The sequence below is a fragment of the Loxodonta africana genome, chromosome 23, assembly GCF_030014295.1.
Source record: "Loxodonta africana isolate mLoxAfr1 chromosome 23, mLoxAfr1.hap2, whole genome shotgun sequence".
Taxonomy (NCBI): Eukaryota; Metazoa; Chordata; class Mammalia; order Proboscidea; family Elephantidae; genus Loxodonta; species Loxodonta africana.
Genome location: NC_087364.1, coordinates 14,422,987 through 14,447,181, shown reverse-complemented (window position 1 = coordinate 14,447,181; position 24,195 = coordinate 14,422,987). Strand labels below are relative to the sequence as shown.

General features: G+C 41.6%; 1 protein-coding gene across 1 annotated transcript in view; it reads right to left on the bottom strand.

The window, feature by feature from the left end:
• Window positions 1-24,195, bottom strand: part of TMTC4 (transmembrane O-mannosyltransferase targeting cadherins 4) — a 77,914-nt gene that overhangs the window by 35,390 nt on the left and 18,329 nt on the right. Inside the window, exon 5 of the mRNA XM_064275256.1 lies at window positions 19,705-19,792. Within this exon, the coding sequence (XP_064131326.1) occupies window positions 19,705-19,792 (88 nt within the window). The remainder of the gene's footprint in view (window positions 1-19,704; window positions 19,793-24,195) is intronic.

Below are 24,195 nucleotides of genomic sequence, written 5' to 3'. Positions count from 1 at the left end.
TGGTTTGAATCCACTTGCTGCTCCATGGGAGAAAGGCCTGATGAACTGCTTGCATAAAGATTACAGCCTTCGAAACCCTGCGGGACAGTTCTGCTCTGTCCTATAGTGTCGCTATGTGTCAGAATCTGACTCAACAACAACAGGTTTATTAACTAAAAGGTTGCTGGTTCAAACCCACTCAGTGGCACTGTGGAAGAAAGGCATGGCAATTCACTTCTGTAAGATCACAGCCATTAAAAACCCTTATGGAGCACAGTTCTACTCTAACACACATGGGGTCGCCAGGAGCTGGAATTGACTTGATGGCAACCAGTTTGGTTTTTAGGTTTGGTGCAAGTTGGGGGCCTGAGCTGAACTGCTTGGGAAGAGAGGAAAGACCATGCATGCTACTCATTTCTGTTCTTCCTTTCCAAAGCCCTCATCTCCTCATCTAAGTAAATGGTGAAGAAACATTTTTAAAAATACAGGTCTGAAGTAGGGCAAAATTGAACCTGCCAGGGGAATCTAATCGTTAGCTTGCCCGGGGCATCTGTGAATCTTGGTTCAGTTCTGCTTAAGACCAGAACTCCTGGCCTGCATTCCAGCCCCGCCATTTATTATGTGGCCTTGAGTAAGTCCCCTGTGCTCAGTCTCAATAACCTCATCAAAAAAATGGGGGCAACATTAACTACGTCAGGATGTATTTGAGAGGAAAAAATGTATAAGAATACCTGCTCATATGTGTTAAAAAATACACAAATATGCTTTTGTATATGCACAGCGTATCTCTGGTAAATACACACACACACACACACACACACACACGAACTGATTCAGAAGTTTCTGAGGAGTTCTAAGAAGAAAAATTGGGGTGGGGAGGAAGGAAGTCTTACTTTTCACCATATATAACCTTATAAAAAAACAAAAACATTTCCATCAAGTCGATTCCGACTCATAGTGGCCCTTTAGACCAGAGTAGGCTGCCCCATAGGGTTTCCAAGGCTGTAATCCTTACGGAAGCAGACTGCCACATCTTTCTCCCACGGAGTGGGTGGTGGGTTTGAACCACCAACCCTTTGGTTAGCAGCCAAACACTTAGCCACTGTGCCACCAGGGCTCCTTGTATAACCTTAGTATCTTTTTAATTTTTAGAAGCCATGTGCATGTATTAATAACTGAACATTAAAAAAAAGTCACATGGTATAGTGGTGGGACCACAGAAACCATTCAATGTTTTGGAGGTTTTTTTTTTTTTTTCACCTATGAATCAGCAAGACTCCCTCAGGTTAGACAGAGATGGAATTTCCAGTAAGGATTTGATACATTAGTCAAGGGGATGGCTGACCTAGTTACCTTGTCACAAAGTGTGCCAGGCACATTATATATTAAACAAATACACCTTGATTCTCATTAGACAATTAACAACTCCTTGATCAGTAAACCAGTAATTGTTGTGTGTGTGATGAGGACCCTGAGTGAAGAGACAAAGTCTTGTGAGTATGTGAGAACAGCTCAGCAAGTTCCAAGGATGGAAACCCTAAAAGACAGCTGAGGTCCCTGGAACAGCCTGTGGGATTCGTGGGGTGAAAGGCACTCTTAACCTCAGTACCACTCTAAGTTTAGGTTGGGATTCCTCTCAAGCTGACGGGGCCTGCACCCAGCTGAACCCCCTGGAGTCTTAAACTGTGACAAGGATTAACTTCTGGTACTGCCCACCACAGCTGCGCTGGCTTGCCTTCCAAGTCACGATTGGGCCCCAGGGCCCAGTCAGCTGGCTGGGAAAACGGCCTCATTCACAGGCTCACCTAGCAAAGTCAAGCGGAAGCAATGTCCAGGCTAACATTTTCTGACCTTTTTGGCTTTTCCTGGAAATTTCTGTATATGAAGCAGTACAAAAAATGTTTTATTTGGCTATTATAGTTGAGGCACTTGAAAGCTTTTCACGAGGCCGGCTGTACACAGAAAAGCTTCATTCACATGGATTCCGGCACCTCATAAATCCTTCTTGTTGCTTCAGGACAAAGGTCAGCCTTCTGAGACTGCACTCCGGCCCTTCCTAATCTGGCGGCACCAGGTCTATGTCCCAGACACACCAGCCAACTCAACATCTCTCTTGGCTTGGCTTAATTCCCTTCGTTCCCTTAGGCTAGGACGCCCCTGGCAAAATCCCCTTCATTTTATGAAGCTGTCGAACTTCACTCACTCTGTGGAAGCCCATCCCCAACCTCCCAGGCAGAATCTGCTTTCTCTATTCACTTCTTTCCCACAGATAGAACAGTAAGCCCTAACAAACCCAAAAGACCCACTGCCGTCTAGCTGATGCCAACTCATAGCGACCCTATAGGACAGAGTAGAAGTTGCAGCCCCATAGGGTTTCCAAGGCTGTAGTCTTTATGTGGAGCCCTGGTGGCGTAGTGGTTAAGAGCTACGGCTGCTATTCAAAAGGCTGGCAGTTTGAATCTACCAGCTGCTCCTTGGAAACCCATGGGGCAGTTCTACCCAGCCCTATAGGGTCACCATGAGTTGGAATTGGCTCCATGTCAATGGGTGGGATCTTTTACAGAAGCAGACTGCCACATCTTTCTTCCTCAGACTGGCTGGTGACTTTGAATACCCAACCTTTCGGTTAGGAGCTGAGCGCTTTAACCACTGCACTACCAGAGCTCCAAAGTCAGAGTCCCTAACAAGGGCTGTCTTATTCACTGCTGTGCTCCTAGATTAAGTCAGGCCCAGCTATAGCATCCTAAACTGCTATCATATCGTATTAAAAATACTGTTCACACACTATTTATCACAGATATGTATTTTTCTGTCATTTCCCTAGTCGAGGGTTTTTCAATCTTGGCACTGACACCTGGGCTGGAAAATTCTTCATTATTGCACTGCCCTGAGCATGATAGGACGTTTAGTAGCATTCCTAGCTTCTACCCATTAGATACCAGTAGTGATGTGACCCCCCCCAAGTTGTGACAACAAAACATGTTAGCAGACATTGCCATATGTCCCGTATTGTTGTTATTAAGTGTCACTGAGTCGATTTCTTACTCATAGAAAACACCATGTGACACAGCAGAACTGCCCCAAAGGGTTTTCTAGGCTGTAGTCTTTACAGGAGTATATCACTAGGTTTTTTTCCTGTGTAGTCGCTGGGTGGGTTCAAACTACCAACCTTTCGGTTACCACCCAAGTGCTTAACTGTTGGGCCACTGGGGTTGAGAACCCCTGCCCTACACCAGTGCTACTGAATATGGTTCGTGGACCTGCCCCCACCCCCACCCCTGCCCCACGATCTTGTCAGAAACACAGACTTCCAGGCCCCACCCAGAATTGTTGAACCAGAAACTCCAGGGCGGGGGCCCAGCAATGAACTGTTAACAAGCCCTCCAGGTGATTCTGAGGCAGCTAAAGGTCTGGAAACCAAAACCAAAACCCCCAGCAACTAATAGTGCCTCCCCCATAAGGTTTCCAAGGCTGTAATCTTTACGGAAGCCGACTACCAATATCTGCCTCGCACACAGCGCTGGTGGGTTTCAACCACTGACCTTTCAGTTGGCAGCCAGGATCTTTAACCACTGCGCCATCAGAGCTCGAAAGTCAGGAAGAACCACCATAAATTGTAAGCATGGTGACAGTGGTATACCCAACACCATGCCTGGCCTGTAGGAGCCGCTAGGCTTTTCTACTGACTGAATCAGCGGCAGCTGACGCTGGAAAACCACTACATATTCAGTGAATGAAGTGACTATCTGCTATCTACCAAAAAGGGCACAATAAGGTTTACACTAGTGACAATCACAGAACCACAAATATCAAGAGCGAGAGTGCTTCTTGGCAGTCATATGCTTCTTGAGGCTGCAGATACATAAGCTCCCTTGCCATACTGGAAACCCTTCCAAAAGGCCTCCAGCTGGTGGCCACATGGTCTTGACTTCAGTAATGTCAGTGATGCGTATTAGCTTTTCATAACATGGCCAATTTCATTTTTAAACTTTGGGTTGTTAGAACATCTCATCTTCTACTGAGCCCAGGCCTGCCTCCCTTAGCTTCTGGTCTTAGTTTTGCCCTAGAGCAGCATCTCTCCAAGTTGTTCAGCTGGCACAGTGCCCGGAAAGCCAAGATCTCTTTACTGAAAACTGTTATATATCAATATATTTAGTTCCGGCAAGCAAATTGAGGATAATTTTACTTTCAGAAACTACATTATATGTTTGTCATTCCTCCCCCGACACACACAAAAAAAAATCACAAGTAAGAACCACAACAAAAACAACCCTTTCCAATCAAGCATGATTGCATTGGAGTGCTTACGTACTGGGCGTTTGCTAGCATTCATTAAGCACCAAAGCTTTAAAAAAACAAGTATGGTCTGGGGAAGCCAGCACAATTCGTACAAGGCAAGGTCAGGGACTCTCCAGAGATGCATCCAAGCTCCGTGAAGGACCGAATTGCTGGGCTGAGGGCTGTGTGGACCACGGTCTCAGAGAACATCTAGCTCAACTGGCGTAACATGGTTTATAAAGAAAATGTTCTACGTTCTACTTTGATGAGCAGCGTCTGGGGTCTTATAAGCCTGTGAGTGGCCATCTAAGATACTCCACTGGTTTCACTCCTTCGGGAGAAAGCAAGAATGAAGAAAACTAAAGATACAAGAGAAAGATTAGTCCAAAGGACTAAAGGACCACAACTACCATGGCCTCTACCAGACTAAGTCCAGTACAACTAGGTGTTACCTGGATACCACCACTGATTGCTCTGACAGGGATCACAATAGAGGGTCCTGGACACAGCTGGAGAAAAATGTAGAACAAAATTCTAACCCACAAGAAAAGACCAGACTTACTGGCCTGAGACTGGAGAAACCCTGAGAGTATGGCCCCCTGGACACCCTTTTAGCTCAGAAATGAAGTCACTCCTGAGGTTTACCCTTCATCCAAAGATTAGACAGGCCCATAAAACAAAATGAGACTAAAGGGGCACACCTGCCCAGGCGTAAGGACTAGAAGGGAGGAGGAGACAGGAAAGCTGGTAACAGGAAACCCAAAGTAGAGAAGGGAGAGTGTTGACATGTCGTGGTGTTGTTAACCAATGTCATAAAACAACATGTGTACTGTTTAATAAGAAGCTAGTTTGTTCTGTAAACCTTTATCTAGAGTACGAAAAAAAAAAAAGACCAAGTATGGCAATAATCATTTTGAAGTTAGCATACTGATGAACTTCTTTTAGGATGTGATTTTGTAAAGACCTCCATCAATTCTAGCAGTAGAGCACGTGGGTCCAGCTTGCAAAAATAGGTGATCACAGCTCACAATGTACCATGCCACAGCATGAGAGAAGCCTGCGTCTTCTGCCATATAACTGAAGATACGGATGGTGGACATCTCTCTTAAGCCTTGTTTGATCTATCTAAATGTATGGTTCATTTAGCCCTGCCCCCCATAATACATTTTTCTAAATCTGTGTCAGACTTTAAGAATTTTTCCATTTTTGCAATTTATATGTAAACAAAAATCAAAAAACCAAACCCACTGCTGTCAAGTTGGTTTCGACTCATAGCAACGCCATAGGGTTTCCAAGGCTTCTCTACGGAAGCAGACCGCCACACCTTTCTCCCACGGAGCTGCTGGTGATTTCCAACCACCGACCTTTCGGTAAGCAGTCGATTGTTTCAACCACTGTACCACCAGGGCTCCTCATATGTAAATAGAAGCCTTTATTACTAATTACTAAAGGGTCTCATCTACAGATTCCCACCCCTAGTTCCCATGTTCCTTTCTGCCTAGTTTGATTGCCACGGAGCTCCAAGCCCTACACCAGGCCCAGCATGAGGAGATGGTGGCTAAGGACTCAGGCCAAAGTCCTCATGTTGTCTAAACAGGAGGTTCATTCATTCACTAGAAACCAAGGGGACTCCCCCTTGCTAACCCATTACCTGGATTTAATTTTTTTTTTTTTAGCTTCCCCCACTCCTACAATGAGACACCCTCAATGAGATGGACTGACACAGTGGCTGCCAACATTGGGCTCAAACGTAGCAATGACTGAGGCTGGTGCAGGACTGGGGAACGTTTTGTTCTGTTATACATAGGGTTGCTGTGAGTTGAAGCCAACTTGAAGGCACCTAACAACAACCCCCACAATTTATGTTCATACTTGTTAACTAACATAGTATGACTTCCTGTTCTTAACTTTAAAAGCAGGTCCCTTGAACATTTTACATTCTTTCTAGAAAAACTAAGTTAGCTTATATTTTATTGGAATGTAACATAGATTAATATCACCCCCCCGCCCCATAGACCAGGGAACTTCACTAGAAAAAGAAATCCCATTTCCTCCATTAAAACACCTCGAAGGACCTGTACTTGAAGGTACTCTATTAACACAAAAAAATTAGTACATGGATGTAAAAGTAATGTGATCATATTTTATTTACCCAGCCTAATTTAAAATGGTTTTTCTCCTTAGACGGTGAAATCAGTGAGATTTAGCTGCATGCAGGAATATATAAAAGTTCTTCAGAAAATAAAATCTTCAGGTTTACTGATAATCTTCTCGCTAAACTCGCGCCATAATTCCACTGCACGTCTTCAAACTTAAACTTCTGTAAGGAGCCCAGAAGTCTCTAAACCTCCCAAATCCCCTCTCTCAATTCTTCCAGAAGAATTCTATTCTTTCATTTCATACCTTAGATTTTGCTTCAGATACACCCAGTATGAAGACAGGTGAAAGATAATGTAGCGTTTCTTTGCTGAAGAGACTTCTTCAGTTTCAATGACAATTAAGTACTTTAAATATTAAGTGTCACTTCTTGAAAGTGGCAATTTCAGATCAAAGGCAACATTTCCATGGTCAGAGTTCTAAACCTGGGTTAGCTATAGGGCTTGCAACAGCTATCCAAAAGGGCTACATTACAGCTAAAGAGCACCTGAAATTTAGCTAGTGCCAGATGAGACACGCCTAAGTGTAAAATACACACCCAATTTAGACGACTCAGTATGAAAGAATGTAAAACATCTCATATTTTATACTGAATACAAGTTGAGATTATAATATTTTTGATATATTGGGCTAAACAAAAAATATTATTAAAGTTCATTTCACATTTAAAATCACACGTCTGGCTTGCGGCCATGTGGTCAAGGATCCACCTCTCATGTATCCAGTGGACGTTTATGGATTAAGTGATTTGCAAGTTACTTTATTTGTATTTCAAGTGTGTCTTTGGAAAAAATCAGCAAATACAAGATGAGTTTGCCTGTTTAACTGCAACTCTTTCTCCCCTGAGCCCTGCCAGATCAGCCACACAATATCTTATCAGCAGTCTTAAGGCTGGGCGTGCACACGCATTTTGATTTTTCCAGAACGCAAACTGGAAAGCTTAATTTGACAAGGGTTTTCAGATTAAGAGGTATTTTTAATCAAAGGCATAGTCTGTTACAAAGGTATGGTATGTACATACATGATTAAATCAAGGTTAACCTATACGGAATTGTCAAAATGTTTCCAGTACTGGGGGTGAACAAAGACCTTATAAAAAATTACAGAATCAACTGGGAAAAGTAAATACAACTGACTCCAGGATACGCAGTTTTACCCACATAGTTCCCCAAATTAAGATTTACTTTAAGTCTTGGCTTGTCAAGGTGACTACTGCTAATAATGGCCAAAATACAGCACAGCCTAGATGGATATGGATTTTACATTTTTGTAGCTATGTTCAAAATGCAAGCCATTCTTTTATTTCCAAGTTTGAGCATTATTCATAAGACAACTGAAATAACAACAGGCTGACCTGCACATAACAGGCACTGGATAAATATTTATTAAATCAATGAATGGTTCCATTTATGTGCACGTCTATCAGAAGTCTTATTATATTACTGTATTTCTTATATAATTATGAGATGTAATTTAATATTAAAAAAAAGCTAACTTGCTCAGTGTGAACAAACGCAGCTGGGGGTCATGTCTTCTCACTTTTAATTCAGTCCTTAGGCCCTCCCACACGGGAAGAATCTCCATCATGTAAAAGACTTTTTAATAAACAGTTAAAAATGAAAAAAAAAAAAATACATAGAGAATATAAAAAAGGGCAAAGGAAAAATGGATTGTTTTCATTTTACTTAGAAGTAACTGTTAAAAACATTAAAAATACATCCTGAGGCAGATACCTCCAGGGCAATTGTATTTATGAATATTTTTATTCAGCAAAATCTTCCCAAGGTGGAGAATTCTAACCTGTGCGTAACTCCGGGTAGGCATCTCAGGACATCACTCTCACACAGAGGTCTCTGTTGCAAACATCAACAGTTTCCCATCCAGAACTTCATAAAGAGATCTGCCTAGAAAATGCTTCTCTTGTTTCAGTGTATATCCCTATCATCTGTGATAATTCAGTCACTTAGGTAAATGGAGGCGGGGGGCGGGGGTTAACCAGTAAGCAGGGTCTGCACCATCCCTGAATGGAGGCAAAGGCTGATGGAGTAAGGGGAGAAGGGGGGGGGCAAGGGGAGCCAAATGCAATAACAGAGAGACGCTTGTCAGCACGAACATCCACAAGTGCCAACAGATGTGATCAATTTAATGAAGCCTGTGCCTCTGATCCGGCACTGCTTTCCAGAGGGAAGATCTTCTTTCAAAAAAAGCATCACATTGTACAAGACACCCTTCTTCACCACTCTATGCCTGGCATCTTCGCCACACTGAAACTGGCACGTCATGTTGTGTGTGGGAACCGTGCCACCCTGACAGGTGGCCAAGCGCTCTATCTGCCAGAACAACACAACAAGCATGAGATCCACGTTCAGAAATTTGGAGCCAGACAGGGAGTGTGGCCACGTGTGGAATGAAAGAAGCCAGGCGTTGCCGTTCTAAAATATGGGACCGTGTTGGGAAAATCAAATAATGTAGGAACCAAAAACCATTAAGATAGAGAAAAGAGAATACACACGGATACCACTGCCAGAATTCAGCTGGCAATGGCCCCAAATCTGAAAGCAAGGGTCCTTTACTACAGGAGTTACACAATCACCCTTTTTTTTTTTTTTTTAAGTTGCTTGATTATAAATCAAGGAAAAACTGGTCTTTAATTAGAATGAAAATATAAGGAAATGGTATCTCAAGGTTAAGAGTTATTTTACCTGCCTGATCTATAATACGGACAATGGTAAGGAATATAGGGTTTATGAACTTAACTGAGATTTCAGATGTTGTCTTTTATATTCTGAAGAACTGAATGGTTGCTCTAGGTATGTAGCAAATCTGTTCCCCTCTGGAAAAGACCTTCTCTTCTTCATTATACATGCAATTAATTCAATTTCTCTTCTTAGTCCTAACTTCCACTAAACAAAGAGTTTAAGGTATTTATTTAGAAAAGAAACTTGTATTGGCTCTCCCGGCAGGCTTATCATGCAGAGAGATTAACCTGTCTCCAAGCTGAAATACCAGGCTTTATAAGACAGAGAAATACCGACAAGACATCTCCTCCTCAGAATAACGCTTTCTGTTTTGAGGGTTCAGAAATATAACCAGTGTATCGGCATACTTCATCTTTGTGTTTTACAAGAAAAAAGTATGCTTCCTTTATAAGAATATTTTCTTTTTTAAAAAAGATTCTGCTGCAGAAGATTTGCTTGGAGACATTCTATTTAAGCATTATGGGGGAAAAAGGCAGAATCCCAGAAATGTTATCTGAGTAGATTTTTTTTTTTCATTTTATGAAAATGCCAGAATTCCAGAGGTGAGCACAGAATTGCTTGTTAATAAACTCAAGCCAATTAAAAATTGCCCAGAGCTTTGTCATACAGACACCTCATCTATAGAGAAAGCTAATGAGGTTCTTTTTACCAAAACCAAAATTTATCCTCTAAAAGAGCATTTTAACAAGTTAAATCACTAATTTCAGTTACTTAAGTCTTTGTTTCCTTATAAAATAAAATTAAGTCTGCTCTTCTGTAAAAACCTTTCTTGAATTTCAGGTTCTTGCGTAATGAATGCTAGATCTTTCTTTGAATTTATGCTCAGATCCAAAAAGTACAAAGACCAAGTCCTCTTACCATGGAGTCTCCGTAATCTTTAAATAGCAGTATCATTTGTATCCAGTTAATACTGGATTTACTTCTGCCACAAAAGAGTTTTGATTCTCTGTTGAACACTCACATACAGACGGAATAGCACGGGCAACTGCAGCCAGAAATCATTATTACAGTGACAATAAATACATGTGTTTATACCACCTAGCTTTTTGTACACTCTATACTGACTAAAAAAAAAGGCAGGGGAAAATAAAAAGTCTGGTTATTTTTTAATGTGACTCAAACTCCAAGTGAAAATGTATACATCTGAATATCCAGTAGTTTCAAGAGTTCTGCTCTGTTGGATTTAAGGAAATTTGAGAAGATGAAATAAATTAGCAGTCCAAAGGTCGCAGCCATCTAATCTGCATAAACACACCATGAAAAGAAGATGGTACTTCCTGAGTGCTGCCATGGGATGAGCACGAAGAGGAAAAAGTTAATCAGGAAAGGAGGATCAGAATGGCTGCACAGCTCAAAGAATGTAATCTATGTCAGTAAATTGTACATGTAGAAACTGTTGAGTTGGTGTATGTCTTGCTGTGTATATTCTCAACAACAACAAAATAAATAAAATTTAGGAGAAAAGAAAAAGAAATGAACACTACTGCTTTTAAAGTTTGTCATGTTGTTGTTAGTTGCCACCCTGGGTGGAACTAATGGCTAAGTGCTTGGTTGCTAACAGAAAGGCTGGAGGTTCGAGTCTACAGGGAGTTGTCTCGGAAAAAGGCCTGGCCATCCGCTTTCAAAAAATGAGTCACTGAAAACTTGATGGAGCACAGTTCCGCTCTGACACACACAGGGGTGCCATGAGTTAGAGACAACTCCACGGCAACGGGTTTTGGTACACTATTTTAGAACAGAGCCAGAAACAATGCCTTTTTATGAATGCCTTAACCAGAATTACTTTTGCGCACAAGGCTCTTATTGCTTATTCTCTGTAAAGGTATTATTAATTGCAAAAAGTTTGTTCCTCTTAAAAAAGATTCTCGGCCATCATATGTATGAAGCTGAACATTAACATGAAATTTAAGGACTATTTTAAAGCGTTATTATCTGCACACAAAGAGGCAGATTCTATTCTCAGAATATTTAAAAAGGAGTCCTAAAGAGCAGAGACACAGAAACACTACTGCAAACACAGTACGTCTGTCAACAGAGCAGAGGAAAGCTCTACCAGACCATATCGGCACTGGTGTAACGAGACAAAGGGGGGTCTGGAAGCTGTAAAGAGGAGACACAGTGGCCAGTAAGTGACCGGGGTCACAGTGTCCTATCCTGCTCTGCTCCGTCCTGAAGTTACAGTGGGTGAGGCTCAGGGCACATTCTTGTTGCGGGGTGGGGGGGTGGTGGGGGGAGTCCTAGAACTGCTTTACGTGTGGAGCTCAGGAGACTTCCCCAAATGAGCTACTAACAATGAGTCTAAGCTCCTCTCTCAAGATTCCAGTTGCTTATGCCTCCAGTCCCGCAACAAAATCGGGAGGCAGAATGCAATCACGCTATTGATAGCTTATGAGACAAAACAATGAGCGCTCACTGAAAACAGTCACAAAAGCCGCCTCAAAATGACAGAGAATATGGCTTAAGGGGTGGGTGATTTAAACCACCCATTTTAAACTCCCGAGAAAAACAATTATGATCCCTACCTCAAAGTCTGCCTGGGCAGATGAATAAAGAGAAAGAACGAAAAAGTCCATGGCCAAGAATAAATTTCAGGGTCAAGACACTAAGGATGCGTGTAGAGGAGTGGCCTCCTAAAGCTTTGTATTTCTTAAAAGATTAAATAAGCTGCTAACGACTGCAAAGGACTAGATATCTGTGTACAGGTGACTCCTCAGGCTTTAGTTTTTTTTTGGTGACAGTATACACGGCCAAAGATAAACCATTTCAACAATTTCTGTATGTACAATTCAATAACATTCAAGTTATGCTACCGCTCTCACTATCCTTTTCCAAATTATTCCACCACCATTAACAGAAACTCAGTGTTCCCTAAGCTTCCTGTCTAACCTTTCAAGTGCTGCTGTCAACTTGATCTCACATAGATAATTCTTTAAAAAAGAGCGCAATGCTCAAAGCAGATGAACTTTACTAATCAAGGTAAGCTACTTTTTGGTTCAAAGAAGACTTCTGAGGATAGTTTTGGTTTCAAGTTTAAAGATTATCTCAGGGCCATAGTTTCGGGGGCTCATCCAGCCTCAATGGCTCCAGAAAGTTTGGATTCCATGAAAATTTGAAATTCTGTTCCAAATTTTCCCCTCTTTTGACCAGGATTCTTCCATAGAATCTTGGATCAAAACATTCAGTAATGGTACTTCAGGCTCCATTTTAATCTACTCTGTCCTTTTTCTGGAAAGGGTTCAAATTAATGGAAGATTAGATCTCGGGAAGCTGGGGTACCATGTAGACACAAGGTAACTTCAGTCAAACGAAAATCTATTCATACTCTTAAAAGAGTCTCCACAGAAGCCAAAAGATACAACTGCTATCAATTTACAAACATTAAATATTTCCAGGCTAAATCTCTTGAAAAAATTTACATATTTATCATTAAAGGACAATTTCTTTCCAGTTCCAAAATAAACATTAATTAATGCTAGAAGAATTTTACTCTACACAAAAAGGTGATATTGCTAACACAGCTAATATATTTATATCACTACTGAAATATAGTTCGCCAGTTTCTCATGAATCGACATACTCATCAATTGAAAATACCATCACACATTTAAGAATCTTTAATTTTGGTATTAGTTTTCAAAGGTTGTATAAAAAAATTATATTTGTATGGATGTCTCTTGGAAATAATTCTGTAATTTACAAATGAATTAAAAATAGATACATATATCAGAATATATAAATCTGTGAATGAGAACACAGAAAAGGTTAATAAAATAATCCAAGAAAATAATATATAATTTCTTTAGTTTTTCACCAGTCTGTGAGAATACTCCACTTAAGGAGGCTAATAAATGTACCATTTCCCTGGACAGATGAATTTTTAGTCTCAGGATAGTTTTTCTATTATTTCACAAGAGTAATCTTTAGAAGTAGTGAGAAGTTCTATTATATCTCCTAAGTGATGGGTCCTGCAAGCTCAATCTATCAACATTTAGTACTTTCTTCAAAAAAGACTTCTGATGCCTTTGAAATCTATTCGAATAGGCAGGAACTACTTTTATTTATTTGTTTATTGCATTTTAGATGAAGGTTTACAGAACAAACTAGTTTCTCATTAAACAGTACACATGTTGTTTTATGACATTGGTTAACAACACCACGACATGTCAACACTCTCCCTTTTCCACTTTGGGTTCCCTATTACCAGCTTTCCTGTCCCCTTCTGCCTTCTAGTCCTTGCCCGTGGGCTGGTGTGCCCCTTTAGTCTCATTTTGTTTTATGGGCCTGTCTAATCTTTGGATGAAGGGTGAACCTCAGGACTGACTTCACTTCTGAGCTAAAAGGGTGTCCGGGGGCCATACTCTCAGGGTTTCTCCAGTCTCTGTCAGGCCAGTAAGTTTGGTCTTTTTTTGTGAATTAGAATTTTGTTCTACATTTTTCTCCAGCTCTGTCCGGGGCCTCTATTGTGATCCCTGTCAGAGCAGTCAGTGGTGGTAGCCAGGCACCATCTAGTTGTACTGGACTCATTCTGGTAGAGGCTGTGGTAGATGCAGCCCATTAGTCCTTTGGGCTAATCTTTCCCTTGTATCTTTAATTTTTGTCATTCTGCCTTGCTCCCAAAGAGGTGAGACCAGCGGCGTATCCTGGATGGCTGCTCACAGTCTTTTTTTTTTTTTTTTTTTAATAATTTTTATTGAGCTTTAAGTGAACGTTTACAAATCAAGTCAGTCTGTCACATATAAGCTTATATACACCTTACTACATACTCCCACTTACTCTCCCCCTAATGAGTCAGCCCTTCCAGTCTCTCCTTTCGTGACAATATTGCCAGTTTCTAACCTTTCTCTACTCTCCTATCTCCCCTCCAGACAGGGGATGCCAACACAGTTTCAAGTGTCCACCTGATACAAGTAGCTCACTCTTCATCAGCTTCTCTCTCCAACCCATTGTCCAGTCCCTTCCATGTCTGATGAGTTGTCTTCGGGAATGGTTCCTGTCCTGGGCCAACAGAAGGTTTGGGGACTATGACCGCCGGGATTCCTCTAGTCTCAGTCAGACCATTAAGTATGATCTTTTTGTGAAAATTTGGGGTCTGCATCCCACTGATCTCCTGCTCCCTCAGGGGTTCTCTGTTGTGCTCCCTGTCAGGGCAATCATCGGTTGTGGCCGGGCACCATCTAGTTCTTCTGGTCTCAGGATGATGTAAGTCTCTAGTTCATGCGGCCCTTTCTGTCTCTTGGGCTCATAGTTATCGTGTGACCTTGGTGTTCTTCATTCTCCTTTGCTCCAGGTGGGTTGAGATCAATTGATGCATCTTAGATGGCCGCTTGTTAGCATTCAAGACCCCAGATGCCACATTTCAAAGTGGGATGCAGAATGTTTTCATAATAGAATTATTTTGCCAATTGACTTAGAAGTCCCCTTAAGCCATAGTCCCCAAACCTCCGCCCTTGCTCCGCTGACCTTTGAAGCATTCAGTTTATCCCGGAAACTTCTTTGCTTTTGGTCCAGTCCAGTTGAGCTGACCTTCCGTGTATTGAGTATTGTCCTTCCCTTCACCTAAAGTAGTTCTTTTCTACTAACTAATCAGTAAATAACCCTATCCCACCCTCCCTCCCTCCCCTCCTTGTAACCACTAAAGTATGTGCTCTTCTCAGTTTATACTATTTCTCAAGATCTTATAATAGTGGTCTTATACAATACTTGTCCTTTTGCCTCTTACTCATTTCGCTCAGCATAATGCCTTCCAGGTTCCTCCATGTTATGAAATGTTTCACAGATTCATCACTGTTCTTTATCGATGCGTAGTATTCCATTGTGTGAATATACCACAATTTATTTAACCATTCATCTGTTGATGGACACCTTGGTTGCTTCCAGCTTTTTGCTATTGTAAACAAAGCTGCAATAAACATGGCTGTGCATATATCTGTTCGTGTGAAGGCTCTTATTTCTCTAGGGTTTATTCTGAGGAGTGGGATTTCTGGGTTGTATGGTAGGTCTATTTCTAACTTTTTAAGAAAACGCCAGATAGATTTCCAAAGTGGTTGTACCATTTTACATTCCCACCAGCAGTGTATAAGAGTTCCAATCTCTCCGCAGCCTCTCCAACATTTATTATTTTGTGTTTTTTGGATTAATGCCAGCCTTGTTGGAGTGAGATGGAACCTCATCGTAGTTTTAATTTGATCGAGAGCATTTTCTCACGTATCTGTTAGCTGCCTGAATATCTTCTTTAGTGAAGTGCGTGTTCATATCCTTTGCCTACTTCTTGATTGGGTTGTTTGTCTTTTTGTGGTGCTGACAGTCTTTTAAGACCTCAGACACTACTCACCAAAGTAGAATGCAGAAGATTTTCTTTATAAACTATGCTATGTCAATTGAGCTAGATGTTCCCTGAGACCATGGTCCCATAGCCCTTAGCCCAGCAATCCAGTCCCTCAGGGGGCAAGAACTACTTAAATTGAGAATATTTTAAAATTAATAAAATGATACTTCATAAAGCTCCTTCGGGAAACTTTAGAGTGGTCTTTGAGAAGATCTAATGGATGTAATTTTTTATTTTCTTCATTAAAAAATATGACTATTGATACATTTTTATCCTATGTGGCTGTAAATTCAGATTTAATTGCCAACTTAAGAACACAAAATACCATTATTCTGCAATGTACACAAGGGTGAGGCAGTAAGTGGACCCCTCCCCACTCCCACCCCATAACTGGTTCACAGTCTTACGGAACAGCTACGTGATAGTGCTGGACCCACTATGTGGCTGGGGCAGGTGCAATGCTCCCCATATATCTGGGAGCTGAGGGTCTCTAGTTTAACGATCATCACTGGTTGGGCCATTGTACCCCAGGAAAGGTCAGACATGCCTTACCGCTAACCTAACTTTCAGTCTCAGGAAGAAAAACTACCACCACTATTCGCTGTATTTGAAACTGGTTATTCTGCCGTCCCCAAATCCTGTGCTGAGTCAGAAAACTGAAGAGCCACCGGGGGAAAAAAAAACGGTGGTCTTATCTTGGTAATGAGAAGAAAATAATGCTAATAAAGGCAGGAGGGGACGAGGGTGTGACACAGTTCTAAGTGGGCAGAGGCACAATCTGGAGCTACTGGGTTCACATCCTCCAGCCTGTCTCCTATCTCAGGGGAGTTATAAGTTCCAGAGAAGCCACCCCATTCCACCTCTGACAGCAACAGAAGGCTGGTCAGGCCACAAATACAGTTTGTGATCCTACCTACATGTTTTGCAAGGAAAAAAAAAAAAAGTTATCCATAGCTCTTTGTGTGTGTGGTAAATACATTAACAAAACATATAGCAAAACATCTGCTGATTCAACAATTTTTACATGAATAATTCAGTCATATTAATTACGTTCATCATGCTATACAACCATCACCACTCTCCTTTTCCAGATTGTTCCGCACCGTTAACAGGAGCTCGGTACCCCCTAAGCCATGACTTCCCCTCTCCCTTCCCTCCCATACCTGGTACCACTAATAAACTTTGGTCTCTATGTTGTTGTTGCTGTCACTTTTAGCGGCTGTTGAGTCAATTCCAACTCATGGCGACCCCATGTGTGCAGAGTAGAACTCCTCCACATGGCTTTCAAGGTGGTGATTTTCCGGAAGCAGACTGCCAGGCCTGTCTGCCAAGGGGCTTCTGGTGAGTTTCAACCACCAACCCTCTGGCTAGTAGTTGAGTGCTTAACCATTTGCGACCCAGGGATACATCTGCCTGTTTCATATAAGTGAGATCACACAGTATCCGTCTTTTTGTGACTTTTTTCACTCAGCATAATGTTTTTCAAAGTTTATCTATATTGGAGCATGAATCAGGAATTCATTTCTCTAAACGGCTGACTGATATTCCATTGCGTGTATATAAAGCATTTTGTTTATCCAGTCACCTGTTGTTGGACATTTTGGTCGGCTATGTGAATGAACACTGGTGTACAAGTTTCTGTTTGCATTCCTGCTTTCGTTTCTTCTGGGCATATACCTAGGGTTGGGACTGCTGGGTCATGTGGTAGTTCTATGGCTCTTTTTAAAAACACCTACTGGGAATTAAATAATTCAGACCTAATTTCTTTGTTTTGTGTCTGCTAGGGGGTTCCCACTAATTTGTAAGAAATTAAAAATCTACAGGAGAAAAATCTGGACTGTGTGTCATTTTCATGTAAGCTAGCATTTCTTAAAAAGGGCCTTGTTTTAGAATGTTGGGGGGAATGGTCTGTCTCTAAGTCTCCCATCCAGGCTGCCTAAGTACAGGCCTTAGGCCCAGAATGTTCTCTGATAAGGAGGCTGGGAACTGGGTCTCTTTCTCTCTCCCAGCTTCTTCCCCATATCAGAGATGCTTTCCCCCGTTCTGGACACACAGTGACTTTCTCTGTCTTCTGCACATGTGGGGGGGGCACCATATGGCACCTGGCCAACCCCACTTCAGTATCTGTTCCCAGCAGGGAGGGAATGGTGTCTCCGGTACCGTGGCCCAGATGGCTGAATGTAGAACATTGTCCCTACAGTGGCCACATGCGGGATAGCCTGCTGGCCGTGGGAGACGCACTAGTGAAGCTGGCCTGGAGAAGTCTCTTCTCTGTGTGAGTAAAGCGTTTCCCACGCACTGACAGAGTGTGTGCGTGGTCTTCTGCTGGTGACTGTGAACTCTGCCTCAACACAGAAACCCTTCAGACTCCTTCAGGGCAAAGAGTAAAGGAAGTAGTTCCATCAACATTTATTTTTTAGACTGACAGTCCCGGGGCTTATAAAACCAATCCCCAACCAAACCTGTTGCTGTAGAGTCGATTCTGACTTCTAGTGACCCTATAGGACAGAGTAGAACCACCCCCTAGTGTTTTCAAGGAGCGGATGGTGGATTTGAAGTGCCGACCTTTTGGTTGGTGTCATAGCTCGCCACAGCTCCCAACCACTGGGCCACCAGGGCTCAGGGGAGTTACAGGGATGGAGAAAAAAGGGAATGGATGCTGTTTGGCCCTCTAAATGCCTGGGTCTCAAACCCACAGAGACATAAGGGAGAGGCCTAAGGGGTAGCGCCATGTGGGCAATGGCTCAGACGTGAGGGCAGGTGGGGGAGAGGGGAGGAAGCAAGAATCTTTCAATTATTCTTATTTTAGAAAAGGTAACTTTTTACAAAAATTGGGGATGAGTTCACAAGCGTCCACTTTATTGTCTGACTGTTTATCTATCATCTGTAGTCTTTTGTATAGAATGTTTTATAATTTATTCCAGGTGCCCATTCTAACGTTTTAAGTTTTGCATGCTTAATTTCTAAATTGTATTATTACAAATTACCTACTAAAATGATTAAATGACTAAATTTTCATTTGTTTTACGTAAGGCTGGAAGGAAAAAAAACTCTAAAGTATATAATCCAGCTGTTTTAGAATACAATGTTTCAAAGATTAAAAAAATGTTACAAAAATCTGTTGATTATGAATCTGGCAACTCCCCTGGCTATTTAAAAAACTTTTTTTTTTTTTTTTTAAATAAAACACATAGACAAAAGAGGAGATATTGATTTATGAGCCCCTAAATCCCCATCACAACTTAAATAATTACCAACTCACGGCTAGCCTTGTTTGATCTGTACTCTGACACAATTTCTGCCCCCTCTCAGGTTATTTTGAAGCAAACCCCAGACATCATACATTGGATCCATACACATTCAGTGTGTCTCCAAAAGAAATGGATTATTCTAAACATAAGTGTGATGTCATTATCACATCTAAAATTTTAACAATTCATTAATAGGTGTAGTATACCTCCTGGGTTTTTTTTTTTTTTTTTGTAAACAGATATATATACGTGTGTGTGTACATATATACGTACATATATGTATAAAATTTGCCATTTCAACCACTTTTACAGGTACAGTTCAGTGACATTACTTGCTGGCTACTTTTAGTTATTGTTTTGCTATGCTTGGCTCATTGGGTCCTAGGACTACAGAGAAGCAGAGCAGTACAACGCATTAGACGTTGGCTTTGAGGTCAGCTGGACAGACTTCAGTGTGAACCCAGTTTGCCATAAACAGCTGTGTGACCTTCACAAAGGTACTTAATTCTGAGTCCTGACATCAACGAAAAAATGAAAACCTCATAGTCCAGGTACATGTTCACAGACAGCTAGAGATTTTAGTCATTTTCTGTATTTTTTCTCTAAGAGGCTTTAATAAAAAAAATACTTGCCAAAAGTTCTTTTCCTACAATTTTGTCCAAACTCAAACAGCAAAAGTCAATCACATGTGCTTCAGTACCAAGAGCAGAAGTATCTCACCAGCCAGTAGGACCCTGCCCATGTGAAGACGGCCGTTAGAACTTTGTACTATTAAAAAAGCAGTGAAGTAAACACATGTATCTAAAGACCGTTTATACCTTCCAACCCACGTTCCCTCAAAGTGACTGTGGTAGAAATGCATGTAAACTGGTCATTTCACATCTGTTAACACATTGCTCAACAGGGCAAAAACACGAAGAAGATGCAGACCGAAGACGCCAAACATAATGCTTACTTTCTCTGAATGCCTTACAGTAGCCAAGGAAAGACAGCAAAAAGAAGAGGGCACACAGGAGATCCGCACGGCCAACAACACCAGCGACCTTCAAAGAAGAAGAAGGAGAAAAAAGATTTACCGAAATAACTTTTTAAACAAATTCTAAGCTTTGAAAACACACACACACACACAAAAATGCCTTAGAAATATAAAACAAAAAACTTAGCAGGCTCTATCACCTACTAAAATAATCTGGACAACTGGGCAACAAACCTATGATTTACTTGTTTCTGAGAGAAAACTGGATTGGTTTGAACCTACTGAGAGGAAAGTCTGTGAGCACTACATATGCGGCAAAAGCTATGTCATTTAACACCCTCCACCCAGGGTGGCCTGGTGGTGCAGTAGTTAAGCATTTGACTGCTAATCAAAAGGTCAGCAGTTCGAATCCACCAGCTGCTCCTTGGAAACCCTATGGGGCAGTTCTACTCTGTCCTATAGGGTCAAAACTGACTTGACAGCAACGGTTTTTTTTTTTGTTCTTGTTGTTTACCCAGGAGCTCTAGAAACTGAGCCCTCTGATGTCCCCAAAGCAAATTTTCAACTGGAAAATGTTATAAGCTCAAAGGGCATGATATTTAAAAAATAAAATTTGACTGGAAACACAAAGGACATCAAGATGGTGCTGAAAAGTGCAGATACTTGGGAAATGAGTGTTAAAAATCATCGGGCAGACACAAAGACTCAAGAATCAATGTTCAAAGTTGCCTCTGCCATCTTTTCCTCTCTTTAGACCAAAACTGATTAAGTGGGTTAACCTAGAAAGCAGAAGGCTTCATAAGTTATTAGCAAGTAAGAAAACAGAATGAGATTTCTAGAATTGGCAAGTAACCTATTTCCTTCCCCCAATTTTCCACACCTGTTGACTGTCCTCCCCTTCTTTACCTTCCTGATAATGAAGCAATCTAAAATTTGTGTTTATTAGAAGGACCCCAGAGGTTATGGTCCCCAGACCCTCTGTTAGCCTAAGACTGGAGCCATTCCCAAAGTCAACCCTTCAGACAGGGATTGGACTGGACTATAAGATAGAAAATGATACTGGTGAGGAGTGAGCTTCTTGGCTCAAGCAGACATGTTAGATTATGGGTGCAGCTCCTGTCTGGAAGGGAGATGAGAAGGCAGAGGGGGACAGAAGCTGACTGAATGGGCAGGGAAATACAGGGTGAAGAGAAGGAGTATGCTGTCTCATTAGGGGGAGAGCAACTAGGAGTATATAGCAAGGTGTATATAAATTTTTGTATGAGAGACTGACTTGACTTGTAAACTTTCACTTATAACCAAAAACCAAACCCAGTGCCGTCGAGTCGATTCCGACTCATAGCGACCCTATAGGGCAGAGTAGAACTGCCCCACAGAGTTTCCAAAGATCATCTGATGGGTTCAAACTGCCAACCCTTTGGTTAGCAGCTGTAGCACTTAACCACTATGCCACCAGTGTTTCCAAAGTTTCACTTAAAGCACAATAAAAATTAAATTTTTTTTTTATTTCTTTAAGGCTGATTATTTCAATAATTGTTTTCCGAATGTTTCACAGCAATGAAAAACACAGAATTCCACTTGAGAATCCATTTTTTTCAGAGGATAGACAAATGACATGTGAGATTCAGAATAAAGGACTATTTCATGAGTGGAGATAAGAGAATATATGAACATGAGCATTTTCACTGGAAATGATGAATTCATACATTCTTACTACGCTTCCATGATTTCCAGAGTGCTTGTAAAATCAATACTTAAAAATATGCCTTTTAGGAGCAGTTTCCTTTTACACAGAGTCCTGGGAACCCTGAAAGTCTTGGACAAACCCAGATGGCTGGTAACCCTAGAAGAACGGTAAATTTGTGTTCTTATTTGCAATGGACACAAATATTTTCAGTGTTAATGTTGAGGAGTTGTAAGGACACAAAACACATAAATGCCAATATAAAGTTAGAGAAATTGATGTTAATAAAACCTGGATGGGTCTGTATTGTCACTAAAACAAACGAGCAAAAAACAGTTGGCCACTGAGTCGAACCCTATTCCACTACTTGCTCATTTACTACAAATCCCCATTCTCCTCGCCCCAGAACAGATCAATGTTCGGTGTGGCTACGCTGTGCTAGAGGAGGGCTGTTACTCAAGTCGCTGGCCCAGCTGACATCCCAGAACACAAGGCTGCCTAACTGGAAGAGCCAGGAAACCTCTGAGCGTTCCAGCCTGCTGTTTCCTTGGGTTGTACTGGTTTTTAAAGCTGGGTTAAATGCAGAATGGGAGATAACAAGGGGTTGCAGATTAGAGGAAACTGAATACTATTTGCCAGAACAATGAGAGGTAAACATACAAATATCTGTGCCTAAAACTAAACCCAACTCATAGCAACCCTATAGAACAGAGAACTGCCCCCTAGGGTTTCCAAGAAGCTGCTGGTGGACTCGAACTGCTAACATTTCAGTTAGCAGCCAAGCTCTTAAATGTATCGCCACGAGGGCTCCGTTTTTGCCTTAACCAGTTGCTGTCGAGTTGATTCCGACACATAGGAACCCTATAGGACAGAGCAGAACTGTCCCATAGGGTTTCCAAGGAGCACCTGGTGGATTTGAACAGCCGGCCTTTTGGTTAGCAGCCATATCTCTTAACCACTGTGCAACCAGGGCTCCAACACCTTTGCCCTAGGAATGTTAATTTTTAATTTCCTAAAATATTTCTTGCAATTTGGGTTTGACTAGCTTTCACGGATGGGTGTAGGTGGGTAAGAAGAAGAGATTTTCAAATATTTCCTTCTGTCTTGTAACTAGATTCCCTTGGCTTCCTTTTAAATATATGGAACATAGAACTTTGGATTTAACATATTCCCAGATTACATTCATCTGGTGTGTGTGTATGTATGTAAGCACATGCAGTTATACTTGCTGGCATTTGAAACGTCTATAAACCAACTTCTCAATACTTAAAATCAGAATTTTAGAAAACTTTTCATTTTGCCTTTAAGGCCACACTAAATTAGACAAGGATCAAAATAGTGAACCAGTACTTTTCCCAGGAATTCTCACATTTATGATCAACGCTTAGACTATTTTGGGTTCCACCAAACATCTCATGGTGTGGCAAAGAATACTGAATATACCATGGACTGCCAGAAGAACAAACAAATCTGTCTTGGAAGTACAGCCAGAACGCTCATTAGAAGCAAAGATGGCAAGACTTTATCTCATATACTCCAGCCCCTGGAGAAGGACATCATGCTTGGTGGAGCAGAGGGTCATTGGAAAAGACGAAGACCCTCAATGAGATGGACTGACACATTGGCTGCAACAACGACTGTGAGAATGGCGTATGACTCGGCAGTGTTTTGTTCTGTTGTACATAGGGTCGCTATGAGTCAGAACTGACTCGCCAGGACCTGATAACAACAACAACGAACATCTAGACCATAAGAGAACTCACGCTGAAACACATTCTAATTTACTCACAGTCATATAGAAACAGAGAGCTTATAGCTAACTTTTTAAAAGCAGTTTCCAGCCGTCAACCTCTTAAATCCTCTGAATTTGCTGAGTAAAAAGTTATAAGAAAAAAATAGTTTTAAAGAATTAAGGCATTAGGAGCACGTGGTGATAACAACTCCACAATATTCCTGATCCCGAAGAACAGAGTTTAATAAGATCAGATGCAAAAAACAGGAATTCTGCTCAATGCTTTGAAAACTCACTTCAAGATGCTCGATATTATAACTGGTTAAATGTAGGTATTTCAATACATATTAAATGCAGAAGTCTAGTGTAAGAGAAATAATAAAATACAACTCACGGAAATAATGACTAAAATCAAATCTTTTACCTCAGCATTGTGACTTACATTTTCAAAGGGTTATCAGGTGCGGGGGGGCGGGGGGTGGGTGCTGGAAGGCCTACAAATGTCTAGTTAAATCCCAGCACAGTTTGTACCAAAGATATACTCAGCACCAGCTCGATGGAATACAGACGCAGCCGACAGCACAGCAGATTAGGCACCTGTCAGGAGCTGCCCGATCCCCTGGGCCAAGTCTACCAAGAGGAAGAGAATAATAATCTCTACACTCCTCGTTCACATGGGTGGGGCCTGAAGTACAGGCCAAGAGGACAAAGAAGAAGGGGAAGGCAGAGAGATTCCCTCAGCAGGACACAAGGATCCTCTCTCCAGTTCACCTGAGAGTATGCCAGCCGCCCCTGGGAGGGGGAGAATTTAAGTTCTCATCCCTAAATTCCCTACTATGTCACTGACCTTAGATAAGACCCTTATTTACCGCCCCACCCCCAGCCACTTCTGCATCTGTAAAATGGAGGTGGTTATACTTACTATCTGATCTCAGAGAGTTCTGGTGACAATCAAGTAAGTAGGAACAAGCGTTTTGTACATCATAAAGCTCTCAGCTACCGTAGGACAACTGCATCAGACCCTTCACTGCAGAAAGGCTCTTAGCCTCTGGCC